We start from the raw sequence: 16,680 nt of genomic DNA, 5'->3' as shown, positions 1-16,680 counted from the left end.
ATAATAATTATAATTGTGGTATTAAGGGCTTACTGTGTGCCAAGCACTCTACTAAGCACTGGCGTAGCTGTGAGATAATTGGGTCCCACAGGGGGCTAACAGTGTTAGTAGGAGGGAGAACAGATATTGAATTCCCATTTTGCAGATGAGGGCACTGAGACACAGAGAAATAATAATGTTGGTATTTGTTAAGCACTTACTATGTGCAGAGCACTGTTCCACGCGCTGGGGTAGTTACAGGGTAATCAGGTTGTCTCACGGGAGGCTCACAGTCTTCATCCCCATTTTACAGATGAGGTAACTGAGGCCCAGAGAAGTTAAGTGACTTGCCCGCAGTCACACAGCTGACAAGTGGCGGAGCCGGGATTAGAATTCAGATCCTCTAACTCCTGGGCCCAAACTCTTTTCACTAGGCCATGCTGTTTCCTGACATAGCCTATATTCTTGTGGCATTCTAATTAATCTGGCCAAGTGGAAACCAGTAGCATTCTTTATTAAGTCAGAATCAAAATTAGAATATTCCCCCATCACTTATAGTCAAAGCTGAAATAGGTTCGGGGAGACTCGAGTGTTTTGGTTTGGAGGTGTAGTTGGGGTTATATTGGTCAGACCTGAAGGGCACTAGCAGCATTCTGAGGGAAAAGTTAAGCAGTGTCTCCTTAAATCCTACACTTCCTCTGTTTTGAGATTTTCCTATACTTGTAAAAAGGGATACATTGAAATATTTTATCGTAAAAACAAATAATTTTTTCGACACAGTCATAACCGTGGTGAACTCAGTGAAAGTAATAGGGAGAAGACCATTAAGAATAAGCGACTTAGGCAGCCTGTGAGAATTGTCTTTAATCAGTGGTATATACCGAGTGCTTACTGTTTGTCAGGTACTGTACTAAGTGCTTGGGAGAGTACGGTAGAAAGGAGTAGGTAAACTAGTTGTTGGCAGGGAATGTGTCTAACAACTCTGTTGTATTGTACTTTCCCAAGCGCTTAGTACAGTGCTTTGCACACAGTAAGCACTCAATAAATATCATTGATGATAGGTGTACACAGTCCAGTCTCTGTCCACAAGGAGTTTCCAGACCAGAGGGGAAGACTGTGAGCCTCACATGGGACAACCTGATTACCCTGTATCTCCCCCAGGGCTTAGAACAGTGCTCTGCTCATAGTAAGTGCTTAACAAATACCAACATTATTATTATTATTGTTAGAATAAATTACAGTTGGATTTGCGTATAGCAAAAAGCAGCTGAAGATTATGAAACAAAATGGACCAGAAAGGAGAAAGGATACATGTGCTCAAAATTTCATTTTAAGAAAATGAATTGTTTTCTGAATCTTCAGAACATTTCAGAGTGTCTTCAGTATTACTGAAAGTCATGGAGGAGAGGGGAAAAAATGTATTTCTTGATGTTTTTACCTGGTTCACACTTTGTTTTACAGGGCACAGTTTATAAATCCAGAATGGGTTGCTCTCCACTCATCACGCGGATATGAGAGTCAGGCACACAAACTCTTTATGCGCACAACAGGTAGGAATTTGTACATGTCCCATGTAGGGTTTGGTAAATTCACTCTTCTGCCAAATCTCCATTTGTCACCAAATCTCCTTTTTTTTCCTCACATGGGACTTCTTGGCCGTCCAATCAGATAATTCCCCAATGGAGAACTCTCTTGGTTGTAGCCCAAGAGAAGGCCAACACAAAAAGAGAGAGGACTTCTCTGGAGTAATGATTCTCTGCTAATTAAGTCACCATCAGTCACAAGGTTGCAGCTCTTCCTTTTCTCTGTAACTTATAAATATTCCAAACCATCTATTTAAAAATATTTTACAGATTGCAAAAACTCCCCCTATTTATTAAGCGCTTGCTCTGTGCCAGTCACTGTTCTGAGCGCTTTCTGCGTGGCGCAGTATCAGGATACCGGTATTCATTGAGACACTCAAAGAGAAACAGCCTGCACTCTATTGCTCCAGCCCTGATAGTTGCTGGGGTTGAAATCATCACCTCTCTGTCCATCAAAATAGTCCATGGTAAGGGGACAGAGAGAAAAGATGTGGCTTCCTCCAGACAGGCAGGGAATGTGTCTGTTAATTCTCTTGGATTTGACTCTCCCAAGTGCTTAGCCCAGCGTTCTGCATGTAGTAAGCACTCAAAAAATACCACTGATTGATTGATTTTTCCTGTGTTATACCTTGGCCTCACCTATGTTAAATATGCAGAATTCACCAACTAGGCTGGTGATGCCCGTTCAGTTCACAAGCCCTCGGAAACACGAACGGTCATTTACCCTGGAAAGAATGACTCGGGCAGCTGTGCCCAGAGATCCGCCACACCGGCCGAATGAAACCAGTTTGCCGGGGTGGGCAGGGATTGTCTGTCTTTATTACTGAATTGTACTTTCCAAGCGTTTAGTACAGTGCTCTGCACACAGTGAACACTCAATAAATACGGTTGAATGATTGAATGAGTGAACCTACTAAGGGCAAGCCTGTTCTTGGCACTTGGGAAATACAGCCGTAGCCCAAGATGTTACATAAAAACATAGAGTCGGTACTTTCCGCCCCAACTTTGTTTTATTGTACTCTCCCAAGTGCTCAGTACAGTGTTCTGCCCATAGTAAGTGCTTAGTAAATGCCATTGATTGATAATTTAAAATTCTTACCTTTGCTCAGCCTATTGTCTTTCAGACCCTGGGCCTTTTAAAATTTTATTATTTTTATAATGGTATTTGTTAAGCACTTACTGTGTGCCAGGCCCTCTACTAAGTGCTGGGGTGGATACCAGCTCATCAGGTTGCACACAGTCCATGCAAGAGGGTCACAGTCTTAATCCCCATTTTACAGTTGAGGGAAGTGAGGGGCAGAGAATAATAATAATCATGTTATTTGTTCAGCTCTGACAATGTGCCAGGCACAGTAATAAGCGCTGGGCAGATACACGCAGATTGAGTTGGACACAGGCCCTGTCCCATATGGGGCTCACAGTCTTAATACCCATTTTAAGATGAGGTAACTGAGGTTCAGAGAAGTGAAGTGACTTGCCCGAGGTCACACAGCAGGCAAGTTGGGGGATTAGAACCCAGATCCTTCTGACTCCCAGGCCACTCCACCAGGCCACACTGCTTCTCGGGCCTTTGGCCCTCTGATACAGATTGCCATAAAAGTAGAGGCCCCAAGACTGACGGGCAAGGAGGGGGTGAAGCCTTGGAGTTCTGCCAGTGGCGCAATGGTTAGAGCACGGTCCCGGCAGTCCGAAGGTCATGGGTTCTGATCCCAGCTCCACCGCTTGTCTGCTGTGTGACCTTGGGCAAGTCGCTTCACTTCTCTGTACCTCCTTTACCTCATCTGTAAAATGGGGATTGGAACTGCGAGCCCCACAGGAGACAGGGACTGCATCCAACCCGATTTGCTTGTATCCACCCTGGTGTTTAGTACAGTGTCTGACAAATAGTAAGTGCTTAACGAATGCTGCAATTATTATTATTCTGCCCTCCCCAAGCTCATGGCTTTGGGGAGAAACAGGATGCCAGGCCTACCCCTACCCTGCTCTACTCAGGAACCAAGCGCGAGCCAAACAGACGTTTACGCCGTTGGGAATAAGTCTGATAGATTGTTAAGGGGAAAAACTGAAAGGAGGTTCAGGGAAGAAGTTTTATTGCACTCTGCGATGACACTCGGTTTCTCTCCTTTGTTGTTCGCAGAGGTTTTCCCCAGTGTCATAAGTTACATTTTTCTACAAGATTTATCTATCCCTTAGGTCAGAATCTTTGAAAGTAGGATTTGGGTTCTTCACATTCGTCATAATTTTTCCAGAGCCCGGTGCAGTGTTCTGTACACAGTGGACACGTAATAATGATAGCGAAGATGAACCAAGTAGACTACCAAAGTCTTGAGAAGCAGTGTGGCTCAGTGGAAGGAGCCCACGCTTGGGAGTCAGAGGTCATGACTTCTAATATCGGCTCTGCCACTTGTCTGCTGTGTGACTTTGGGCCAGTCACTTAACTTCTCTGGGCTTTGGTTACCTCATCTGTAAAATGAGGTTTGAGACCGTGAGCCCCATGTGGGACAGGGACTGTGTCCAACCTGATCTGCTTGTATCCACCCCAGCGCTTAGTACAGTGCCTGGCACATAGTTAAGCACTTAACAAATACCATAATTATTCATTATTATTACTTTCTTTTGAATACCTTTGAATGGTTCCCTATGGCAGCTAAAAAAACCCCCAAAAGAGAATAGATATCAAGAATGGTATTGAAAACAACTAAAACATATAAGACCATAGGCCCTGGCGTACCCTGTGTGGTTTAGATTCATTCAGTCATATTTATTGAGCGCTTACTGTGTGCAAAGCGCTGTACTAAGTGCTTGATCGCTCCATCTTAGGTAAGACGACATCTCAGAACTGGAAGGGGTTAAAGGCAGCCAGAATGGTCCTGTCTCTTACTCGGCCATTTCCTCATGGAATGAGAAAGTTGAGAAGGAGACAAGATTGAATTTTACAAGCTCCATTAATTGTGGGGGGTGGATAGGGAAAAAGACAATTGTTCACCAAATCCCACCCCATCAAAAAGAGGGGCACTCACTGAAGCGATTGAAGGGTGCTAGGTTCAAAACAAAACACCTCATCACAATAAGGATGGCAAACATTGGAATGCATTACCAGAGGAAGTTGTGTGACCTGATGATGATAGTAGGTTCAGCGAGGGTTCGGATACAGTCACGAAATTCATGGGAAAATTAGGGCAAAGTTGGCTTTCAAGAAGACTCAAGGTGTTTAGAGAAATTCATGAACATGTCGAGTTACTACTAGAGAGACAAGTTAGAGATGTTATAAGATCGATGCCAAGAAGGGCGGCCAGGTACAAAATTCATCGAGTAATATTTATTCCATACCCATGTGCAGAGCACTGTCCTAAATGCTTGGGAGAGTGCAAGCCAGGTTCGACCCAGTCCCTGCCCTCAAGGAATTCATAAACTGATATAAGACCTTGAAATGAGTTTTTTTTGCTTTCAGTATCATTCTAACCGTTTTGCCACAATACAGTCAGGTGTAGTTCCCAACTTGTGTAAGTAAGCCCCAATTTGGTGTAGTTTGTTCATAGGGAAAGCTTCTGGCTGCTGCTTAGATGAGACTTTAGCTTCTAGCAAATAGCCATCACATTCATTTTCCCTGGGCTAAAGCCTCGGTGAACAGGAGCTCGATGTAGGGAGCCTCTCTCCTTTCTACTCTGGAACACAGTGGAGAATTGGGCTCTGTGAGTTTGGCAACGTTCTCATCCTCAACGCAAACCGCATCGTCTGAACACCTACTGGGGCAATATTCTGAGCCGGGGCGCTGAGGGAATTACAAGACAATTCCTTAACCTTGAGGAGTTTACAATCGAGTGCACTTCTCCCTTTGGAGAATTAACTGTTGACGGGTGAACGCTCCAAATCGCGTGTGTTTCATTAGGTCAATTTCATCTTTCTGTCACGTAGATTAGTTGCTGTACAGCTTTGGCATTCGTCCTTCACAGAGACTTTTGGAGAGGACACTGAATTGAGTGTCGTGTGTCCCCGAAGATAGCTGAGTTTTTGTTTTAAGCAGAAATTCAGAAAAATCCAGTTAAATTGGTGCGGTTTTAACTAATTTAATGTTGGTATTTGTTAAGAGCTTACTATGTGCAGAACACTGTTCTAAGCGCTGGGGTAGACACAGGGGTATCAGGTTGTCCCACGTGGGGCTCACAATCTTAATCCCCATTTTACAGATGAGGTCACTGAGGCACAGAGAAGTTAAGTGACTTGCCCACAGTCACACATATGACAAGTGGCAGAGCTGGGATTTGAACCCATGACCTCTGATTCCAAAGCCTGTAATTTGTGTGTGTGTGTGTGTGTAATCCATCAAATGCGGATATTTTTTGAGTAGCTATTTGTCTTTCTAGGCCGTAAGCTCATTCTGGACAGGAATTGTGCCTTTTTATTGTTATATTGTAATCTCCCAAGCTCACAGCAAGCGCTCAATAAATATGACTGAATGATTGAATGAATTCAGAGCACTTTGTGCTAAGCACTTGGGAAGAGGAGAGTAGAATTAGTAGATATGATCCCCTACCGTGCACCGACCTCAGGGCTCTGTGAGCAGCACTGGAGGAAATAGAGATGGTGACCAGCCCAGTTCCATAGTTCCAGCAGCTGGGCAGGGTGTAGGTTGGCTTGAATCAGTGAGGTGATGGATTGCCGAATATAACTGAAGAATGCTCATGGACTGTTAATCTTTTGCCTTTCAGTTTTTATCGCTGACTTGGTCATTTACGTACCTGCCGTTGTATTATACTGTTGTTATTTAAAAGACATTTCGCCCAAAAAAAAGGCAAGTACCAAAGCAACTCTGTTGGTAAAGGGTATTATTTGTGGGCAACTGTTTTCCTTTATTTGCTTAAAATGTAGGGCTTTGGAGAAGGATTTATCAATGCTACCAAATCACCCCACTTGGTGCTCAGGGAAAATTGATGGGGGCCAGTATATCTTGTATTAAAGATTTTCCAGTTAGAAAATATTAACTTATTTTACAGCAATTATTTTAATGTCCTTCAATAACAATAACAAGATGCACAGCATTTTGGAGGCGCCTTACTCCTGAATGACTCATTTCATCAAATTTACGGCGCCGGGAATAAACCTTAAGCCTTGAGCTGGGGAGGGCGTCGGGCCACAAAGACGACGCCAGCGCAGCCCAGGACCTTGTGTAGTCCTGGCTGGAAGGGAAGGATTTTGAAGGAGCCAGCAGCTGTGATGTTAATAATAATAATAGTTGTGGTATTTTTTAAGTGGTTACTGTGCGCCTGGCACTGTATTAAGCGCCGGGGTCGATACGAGTTGGTCAGGTTGGACACAGTCCCTGCCCCACGTGGGGTTCACGGTCTTAATCCTCATTTTACAGATGAGGTAACTGAGGCACAGAAGTTGTGTGACCTGCCCTAGGTCTCCCACAGCAGGCGAGCGGTGGAGCGGGGATTAGAACCCAGGGCCTCTGACTCCCAGGCCCGGGCTCTTTCCACTGGGCCACACTGCTTCTCTGAGCCTCTCAGTTTGCAGAGCCTTCCCTTGTAGACCAGCGTTTGGGGGTGGCCCGTGGATGATTTGTCTAGCAGGAGCCAGGTGCTTCCCTGAGGAATATCCTCTCGGTGCTTTTCCCTCTTCCTCAGAGACCGTTATGTCCACTTGGAATTCTGTGGCTTAAAGAGTTATGGGTCTGAAGAAAAGTAGTGGTCGCTACCAAAAATAGGCCGGATTAAACTGGATGCCTGAAGGGGAGTTTGTTGGCCTTTGATGCCGTGCGTAAATAGCACTTAGAACAGTGCTCGGCACATAGTAAGCGCTTAACAAATACCATCATCATTATTGTTATTATTATTCTTCTTTCTGTTTTAGCCGGTCGGAAGACTGATTTGTTTCTTCTGTGGCCAATGTTTTGTTTGTTTTTTCCTCTACAGATTGCTAGTGCCCTCTGCATATTGCTGTATCCAGGCCTTATCCTTATCGATTATGGACATTTTCAGTATCCTTTACCAATTTATAATGAAGAACTTGGAAATCATGAAGTCTAGTTCAAAGAGTCCATTTAGGAAGAATGCCATGTGTTTACTGTAGGAGTGTTGGATGGTGTAAGGAGTGTTGGAGAAGAGAGCCAAGTACGGTTAGGTTGTCTGGTTTATAAAAAAACTTCCTTGGGCCCACATATTTTTGCAAACACCTTTCAAACGTCATTGGAGATTCAGCATGGCTCAGTGGATAGAGCACGGGCCTCGGAGTCAAAAGGACCTGGGTTCTCATCCCGGCTCTACCACCTCTGTGCTGTGTGACCTGGGGCAAGTCATGCAACTTCTCTGTGCCTCATTTACCTCATCTGTAAAATGGGGATTAAGACTGAGTCCCACGTGGGGCCTGGACTCTGTCCAACCTGACAATCTTGTATCGATCTCTGTGCTTTTAAGGCAGTTGCCTGTATTACTCGCACAGTGCAAGCCACTTTACTTCTCTGTGCTTCAGTTACCTCATCTGTAAAATGGGGATTATTTATATTTATTTATTGATGTGTATTTCTCCTCCTCTAAAATATAGGCTCATTGTGGGCAGGGAATGTGTCTGTTTATTGTTATATTGTACTCTCCCTAGCGCTCTGCACACAGGAAACGCTCGATAAATATGACTCACTCCCTGACTGACTTGGAATGTGTTCAGCCTGATTAGTTTATATCTACCCCAGTGCTTAGTACGGTGCCCGACACAGAGTAAGAGCTTAACAGATACCGTTTTAAAACAATCTAAAGAATGGCATTTGTATCATTGGGTTCCATTAATGCTGTCCTTCAAGGATCCAAGAAGCTCTTAGTACAGTCACGAGCATGTATTCTAGAGTCACCATCCAGAAGCACTTGGAAAATAGAACTCAATTGAACAAGATCCTCCAAGGCTCTTATTTTTCTTTTTTGGCAGGTGGATGTTTTTATCAGATCTGCAAATGAAAAACAGCAGTCACATTGTAAAATGTATGCCAATGTTTTGGGCATATATTCTAATGTATCAGGGGTTACGGTTCCCATCTGCCCAAAAGAAAAATGCCCAGCAACTTTATTGCTTAATTTAACAGCTTTTTCTTTCGATGCCAATTTGTTTTCGTCGTAATGAAGTTAATATGCGTATCTGTCAAAGGACGTACAGAAGATATTCAGAACTGTTGTTTTTAATCACATCCGTAATTTTATCTGCTTTCCCCCTCCTTGTGGGGTTTGGGGCACTCTCTCTCTCTGAGGTCACTGACCATGTCAACAAACTCCTCTTATGACATAATCAGAAGCATTAATGTAAATTTATATGCCAGTAAGAAAATAAAGCTTTCCACCTTTACTCAAGCTCGGCATACAGTAAGTGCTCAATATCGATTGCTTCCTGTTCCCTTCTCAAATTTTTTAAAAAATTATGATTTCAGTCCATTCTGGATTTTCTCATACATTTCCATTAGGTTCATAGATGTATCCATAAAATGAAAAGAGACATTTATTTTCATACTGGGATCAAGTTGCACTGGTATTAAAGGAAAGCACATGTCCAAATTCTGTCCCTCAGCTTCTGATAATAGTAATAATTATGGTATTTGTTAAGCACATACTATAAGCCAAGCGCTGGGGTGGATATAAGCAAATTGGGCTGGACACAGTCCCTTATCCCTTGTGGGGCTCCCACTCTCAATCCCCATTTTACAGATGAGGTAACTGAAGCACAGAGACCTGAAGTGACTTGCCCAAGGTCACACAGCAGACAAATGGTGCAGTCATGATTAGAACTCATGACCTTCTGACTCCCAAACCTGTGCTGTATCCACTCCGCCATGTTGCTTCTCTGATTCCCATCAATTGCTCTCGATTAAATATGTTACGGATCACCGTTGTGGCCTTTGAAGCTCAAACCTTTAGCATATAAAAATTTTGATCTATCATGATGTATAGGTTTTAATGAAAAATTCTCAGTTTCAGTTTTGGAACATGGCGACCTTTTTCTACCAGTTTATGTGACAGTTATTAGTTTCCTTTAACATCCGTGACAAAGATGATCACCGATGCGGCTAAGAAATTGAGAATTAATACCAAATGAGCTTTTAGAATGATTTTTATTCGCATTCAACTTTTCACATTATTGATCAATCAATCAGTCGTATTTATTGAGCACTTACTCTGTGCAGAGCACTATTGTAAGCCCTTGGGAGAACACAACACAACGCAACAATGTAATAGACACATTCCCTGCCCACAAGGAGCTCACAGTCTAGAGGAGGTCTATTTATTAATATAAATAGAACAGTGCTTAACACAAAGTAAGCGCTTAACAAATGCCATTATTATTATTACTATTATTAAATAAATTATGAATATGTACTGTGGGACTGGGTGGAGGGTGGATTATTAATGTTAATTAAAGCAAAAACGTAGATATGCCAGTACTTTTTTATGAATATCCCTTGTGTCAGACTTCGAGAACTACTGGCAGCTTTTTCACTAGTAATGATAACTATTTCATCTATTAGGTCCTTACAGTGTACTAAGTGCTAGGGTAGATACAAAGTTATCACATAAACTGATAAGCTCGATCTGACTTATTCAACTCATTGATATTTTTCCCATTCTTACTTCTTGATCTATAAATGTTAAAAGTATCACTTGGCATATTTAATCAGGTATTCCTCCAGAAGATTTTACATTGTAAATGAAAGGAAATGTTGCTGTAAGATGGAAGGAGCATGGCGTAGTGGCTAGAACATGGACTTGGGAGTCAGAAAGTCATGGGTTCTAATCCCAACTCTGCCCCATGTCTGCTGTGTGACTTTGGGCAAGTTATTTCACTTCCCTGGGCCTCAGTTACCTCATCTGTAAAATGGGAATTGAGGCTGTGTGCCCCACGTGAGACAGGGACTGTGTCCAACCTGATTTGCCTGTATCCACTCCAGCAGTTAGTACAGTGCCTGGCACATAATGAGCACTTAACATATACCTTAATAATAATTATTATTATTACATAATGTCTCATTTAGAGCATCTGCCCAATAGCAGCAAATATCAGCGTACCTCAATTGCAGCCAGGTTTTAGTTGACACAGAGTTTTCTGTTTAGAAATGTGGATTTTTGGTTGGAGAAAAGTCTTATAATGAGGGCCAAGATCATCTCTTTTAGGAAATTGTGTATATTTATTTTGGACTACAGTATTTCATTGAGGATTTGAGCGACAACTTTTACAATTCGAAAAAATGTTGACACATTAAAGACTTTCTTTAAAAAAAAAACACCCAAAAAAGCTTCCATATATTTACTGACTGTTGCAGTGTCAAACCGGAATAAAACTATTAGTGTGCTTAGCATGAGAGGCCTTGGTATTAACCTTTTAATTTTGGCTATTAATGCTCTTTAATTTCTCTCTAGAAATTCTGTAAATATTTGGGGGCGTATTTTTGCGCACTGAGAAATTGGATGACTATTTCTGTATTCTGCTCTTTGCCTTCTGTGGATTTTTTTCCTTTAACCTGGAAACATATATAACTCTGTGAGTCTTGGCTTGGCTCTGTGGGGGGTTCTTGGTCTGTCTTATGACTGGGACCTTCTTGGATCACTGGCATTTTGCTTGGCCGTCAGTTATAAGCAGATGGAACTTTACCACTCTTTGCCATTCTTTTGCTTTCTGCTGGGCAAGTGCTTCAAGAGAGGCCTGAAAGGAAATGGGTGAGTCTTTTAAATGCTGGATTCCAGAAACTAGCTAACCAACGGGTTATCGTTTCACCATTTGCCACTTCAGCAAGTTTCTCCACTAATCAGTCATTCATTGTCATATTTATTAAGCACTTACTAAGCACAGAGCACTGTACTATGCACTCGGGACCAGCGGCTGGGGGCAAGGAGAGGGCGTCAGAAGAGGGATCTAGTCAGAAACAGTCCTCCCTGTTGAGGGTTTGTGGTGACTGCCTTCACTGATTCTGTTGTACTCTCCCAGTGCTCTGCACACAGTAAGTGCTCAATAAATACCATTGATCGATTAAGATAGTGGCTGTCATTTTGCTGGACAGCGACTCTATGGTTGGATCTACCGAAGACCCCCGATAATTTGTTTTTCACCATTTCGTTTTTGCCGATCACGTCTTCCGAAAGAGAAGAATCCAGAGTCGACTGTGAGGCGGAGTGGACCTATCCCAATTGAGTTCCACCAAGATGTACATTTCTCCAGTTAAATTCGGGTGATCTGTGTTCTATTTTGGGGAAAAAAAAAGTCACCCCCTCCTCCCCACTTCCTTTTGTTTCAGGTTGTTACTCTTTGTCAAACTCGCGTTCACGGTGATCGCTACCTTCATCCTCTGCTGGCTGCCGTTCTCGACCAGAGCCGATCAGACCCTGCAAGTACTTAAGAGACTCTTCCCAGTTGATCGTGGATTGTTTGAGGCATGTTTACTAACTTTCCCCCACCCCTTCATTCTCTACGTGTTTGGTATTTTCCGAGAGCCCCGAAAGAAGCCTTCACCGTGACCTTTAGGGATTTCATGTGGAACTCACATAAGGGGCAGTAACTCGAGCTGCCCTCCTCCTGCACTCATTCCTTGCCAGTTATTTAATCCAGTATTTAACCCCTAGCTCAGCTGGCATCTTCTGGAATATTCTAAGAGTAGATAATATTTATGCCATCATCAGATCCATATTTTGCTCATACATTTTTCCACTGGAATAGATTCCATAGGAAATGAGTGTCAGAAGACAGAAGATGCAACTTTAAAATGAGAAGCCCCAAGGGCTCCTCTGAATAGAATGGCTTGCATTCTTATTTTTTCTTTCCCCTCTCTCTCAGTTGTACAAGTGAACTGTAAGATTAACAGTCACGGTTACTTCAGATACAAATTAAAAGGCCCCATGTCTTGTTCTTCATCACCACTTTCGAGGAAATCCCGGTTTGTGTAGTACATTCTCTCTTCTTTCATTTTCTCTTTGGAAAATATCCTAGGATGAAAATGCAGCGGCTTTAAACAAAGGCATCGAGGAACGGTGTAGTTATTTCTATGCAACTCTTGTCAGTTAGGAATGTGACGTTCAGAGTTCTAGCGTTGACTCCTCGAATAGAACACAACTCTTTGGCCACGGGACTAGAAAGATGGTATTAAATGCCTCGGGGAAAGACATTTCTCACGCTGGTAAATTGTGGAAACTAAAATGCCTCTAGAGTCCCTTCAAAGTGGACTCTGGTCCACCTCTAAAATCTGGGTGTTGAAGCTAATCAGTGGGGGGCGGGGGAACGGGCACACAAGCAAGCCAAGGGTTTTCAGGTTTTTTGTGTTTATCCAAAGCGTTTTTAGAGCTGAGCGGGAGTGGTTATTTATCTAAATGAATGCCCGTCAGATTTACACCAGGGCATGTGTAACGGACTCCATTTTCCGAAATGGCAGCAAATGCCGATAGCTCTGACGGCCCCTTTATTGGCTAGTAAATAGACCTCCTATCTTTTCTGGGGTGCCAAGCCTCCCAGGTTCCCTGGCAATCCTTGGTTACCCTCAAGAACAGATTTCGTTGCTTGTTGGCGAGGGGCGGGCGGAAGGGCTGCTCAGTTGTCGGTGCTGCCAGCCGCCTCGCTGTTATATCCACACAGCTGTGGTTCCAGCAGCTGTGGAGAGGATGGGTTTCATGAGCATGATAGCTTTAGTGACAAATTTAATTTGGAAAGTGATCCTAGCACAACTGCTAATGTCTTTAAACTTCTTGATTTATAAGCGGTTAACTCTGTCACTGCTAGCAACTAGCAAGTTGCTGTAGATTCAGGTGTGTGAGGAAAATTTGCTAGGTGCTAGGCGTGTTCCAATTTGGGGAAAAAGGATTTTAATTCCTTAGGCAAACGTCTCATTCCAGAGAAGTGCAAAGCTTTATTTCCCTGGATGTTTTTGGTCAACCCGGAAATGTTTTTGTTTGAAAATGAACTTCTTTCCAGATCTTTCACTTTAAAAGGCTTCTCAAATGCCCTTCTACGTAGAATATTTATGCGGGGGTTACGACACAAGTGGGTAGAAAGTGTTGCTCGATGAATGTCAACAAAATCAGTGTAAACTCATTTAAAATATAAATGTCTTTATAGGATAAAGTCGCCAATGTTTGGTGTAGTTTAAATGTTCTTCTAAAGGTAAAACACATTATGACAACCCATAGCCAGCTGAAGCTCAGGTAAGACTTGAGACTTCTTAAGAAATTATGAATAAAACAGTGGCTTGTTTAAGGCACTGTATAATATTGTATATTATTTGTAAAATGCTAATTGCGTACTAAATTCCAGTGTCAAATATACAAACATGCTTGTCCACATTTAAGTGTTTTTAATGTAGTGGAATGAACAGGGGTCTAGGATTTAGAGGAGTTGGGTGACAATCCCAGCTCTGCCAGTTGCCTGCTAATGAGACCTTGGGCAAGTTAACTTCTCTGGGCCTCAGTGTCCTCATCTGTAAAATGGGGGTTAAATACCTGTTCCTTACTCTTTAGACTGTGAGCCCTATGTGGGACAGGGACTGTGTCCAACCTGCTAATTTTATGTCATCCACTATTATTTTAGTAGTGCATGTCTCCCTTTATTTAAAATGTTTCTATTAATATACCCTTTTGGAAATCTTTCCTTTTGAATTTTCTCAAGTGAAGGACTGTGGTATTTATCCTTATATTAAAAAGCTTCTCGGTGACATCCAAAATTAACATTTCTCCACAAAGGGAAAAGTAATTGTCTTTCTTTTCATCTTTTAGCTTCGCCCTAACATTTCTGAGCCTGCTCCCCACTTGTATAAAGTTAACCCTCCAGCCGTCTCTCAAAGGATTTAAATTTACCCTGGTAAGTTTTCCCAGTTTAAAAATCCTAGTTTTGCTTTGCCCAGATCTTTTTAAAACTCCCTGATTATTGGCTTCTTTGGGTGAGCCTGGCGGGGAGACTGACAGGTTTAGCTGGCTCCTGGATGAGGGAAGGTCCCTTTCCGCCCCATGGCCCACAGCCGTTGCTACGTTGGCTGGACACCTTTTTCTCCATCCTGCCGGAGGGTTGGTTTCCTAACTAGCGGAATAAGGGAGTTTATCTTATGGAAACAGTGTGGCCTAGTGGCTCCTGAAAAGAATAGCAGAAGTTCCCATCCCCGATCTGAAATTGATATGCATTTCATTCATTCACTCAATCACATTTATTGAGTGCTTACTGTGTCCAGAGCACTGTACCAAACACTTGGGAGAGTACGATACAAGGAATCCACCTATCCTGAGGGCGGGGGGGGGGGGGGGGGGGGGGGGGGGTTGTGTGTGTCTTTTTTTTCCCCTAAAAGGGAAATGCAGTATTGTTGTCTTTTCCCTTTCTGAGCCTCTGGGTTAAATTTCCTATGGGTTTCAGTTTGGGGAGGACTCTGACGTCTTGGACCCCTGTCCTCCCAGCTCAGGGCTCCGCTGGGATTGATATACTAGCACACTGGTACTGGGAGCAGGTAGGAAAGGTAGGGTGGGAGGAAAGGAAGTTGTTTGGAACAGATCTTCGGAGCTGTGGTAACGACTCGCTAAGCTTTAGGAAAACAGCTCATAGGTAGAGAGTGCTACAAAAGCAGCTTTCTGAACAAGTGATGAATGTGGAAATTTGCCTCTTGTGGTGCTCACACCCCGTCCCCCCCAACGATTTTCTTCCTTTTGTGCTCGTGTCTTAGTTTACTTCCAATTTTTTATGAAAATAACCTTTTTAGGATGCAGTTCTAGTGAAAAAGAAATTCCATTGGTTTTTTGTAATGTTTTTTTGTATTCTACCGTTGGCTGTTATTCAAGTCGACTTCGGTGTAGTTACACTTAAATTACTGTACCGTTAGATGCGGCTATAGCAACTAAGTTTCATTTTCCTATTTTTCCAGGTGAGCTGTGCATTATCGTTCTTCCTGTTCTCCTTTCAAGTACATGAAAAATCCATTCTTTTGGTCTCACTGTGAGTAAATATTAAAAATAGTCCTTTGCACATGCATTTATGCCAAAATATAAATGCTGATGAGTACCCCCAAATAGATAGTTCTGCTTAGATGAATATATTTATTTTAGAGGGTCAATAGTCCCTATAAAGGTGAGCTAGAATTCCCTTACACAGTTTAAACTTTTCCTTCTGGTTACAGGGGGGTCTTAATTTTCATTCCTTTTCTTCCTGTTGTGTATCCTACTGTGGGTTAAGTTTCCATTAACTTCAAAAAGCAGTTTAACACACAAGAGAAATGTTGTGCTTGCATGGAAAAAGGAGTAGTGTATTGGTAGCCAGAGCCTAAGGCAGAGGATATGGAACACATGGCTTCTGTTCTAAGCCCTTGCTGACTTGCGGGAGCACTAGAACCCACCTCCTTGAGTCTGTTTCCATAGGTCTAAAATGGGGAGAAGGAGAACTATTTTAAAAAGGACCGGGAAATTCAGTTACTAAGTATGGTCATTTGCTTTGGGATCCTGAAATGGAAAGAGAGAAGCAGCATGGCTGGGGCACAGGCCTGGAAGTCAGAAGGACCTGGGTTCTAATCCCGGCTCTGCCACATGTCTGCTGTGTGACCTTGGGCAAGTCTCTTCATTTCTCTGGGATTCAATTTACCTCATCTTTAAATTGGGGATTAAGAGTGGAAGTCCCATGTGGGACAGGGACTGTGTCCAACCTGATTAACTTGAATCTACCCCAGTGCTTAGAAGGATGCTTGGCACAGAGTAAGTGCTTAACAAGTACTATTATTACTGTTATTATTAATAATTATATTAACACACAATATATCAATTATATTAATGATAGTAATAAAGAGCCATCTGTTATATGCAGTTCGAAGCTTCTAACTGGAAAAAACAAAAACCTGACCAGTCTTGTGTTGACATAAGCCATTTTGGAGAGAGTACGTAGTGCAGCGACAGAGTGTGTCCAGCTCCATGGGCATGGCACAAGCACAGCCGTTTCTTCCAGTAATAATAATAATAATAATAATAATAATGTTGGTATTTGTTAAGCGCTTACAGTACTGCACCGCTTCCATCCAGATGGGCTTGGGTTGTCGGAGGAACGTTCCCTAATCGTCGAAGCATAGCCTAGCCCCAGTGTGTCTTGAAAAACTGTTCTGGCAGAGCAGAATGGATCTTCCTCTCTGTAGAACTGAAAAGCG

General features: G+C 42.7%; 1 protein-coding gene across 5 annotated transcripts in view; it reads left to right on the top strand.

Moving 5' to 3' along the window:
• ALG6 (ALG6 alpha-1,3-glucosyltransferase) overlaps nt 1-16,680 on the top strand; it is a 38,115-nt gene that overhangs the window by 18,498 nt on the left and 2,937 nt on the right. For all 5 annotated transcript variants that reach the window (XM_029046461.2, XM_029046460.2, XM_029046462.2 and 2 more), the window contains 8 exons: nt 1,441-1,529; nt 6,272-6,354; nt 7,478-7,542; nt 11,066-11,251; nt 11,827-11,962; nt 13,635-13,720; nt 14,288-14,372; nt 15,418-15,488. In XM_029046461.2, the coding sequence (XP_028902294.1) occupies nt 1,441-1,529; nt 6,272-6,354; nt 7,478-7,542; nt 11,066-11,251; nt 11,827-11,962; nt 13,635-13,720; nt 14,288-14,372; nt 15,418-15,488 (801 nt within the window). The remainder of the gene's footprint in view (nt 1-1,440; nt 1,530-6,271; nt 6,355-7,477; nt 7,543-11,065; nt 11,252-11,826; nt 11,963-13,634; nt 13,721-14,287; nt 14,373-15,417; nt 15,489-16,680) is intronic.

The sequence above is a fragment of the Ornithorhynchus anatinus genome, chromosome 18, assembly GCF_004115215.2.
Source record: "Ornithorhynchus anatinus isolate Pmale09 chromosome 18, mOrnAna1.pri.v4, whole genome shotgun sequence".
Lineage (NCBI taxonomy): Eukaryota > Metazoa > Chordata > Mammalia > Monotremata > Ornithorhynchidae > Ornithorhynchus > Ornithorhynchus anatinus.
This window is presented reverse-complemented; position numbering and strand designations above follow the sequence as displayed.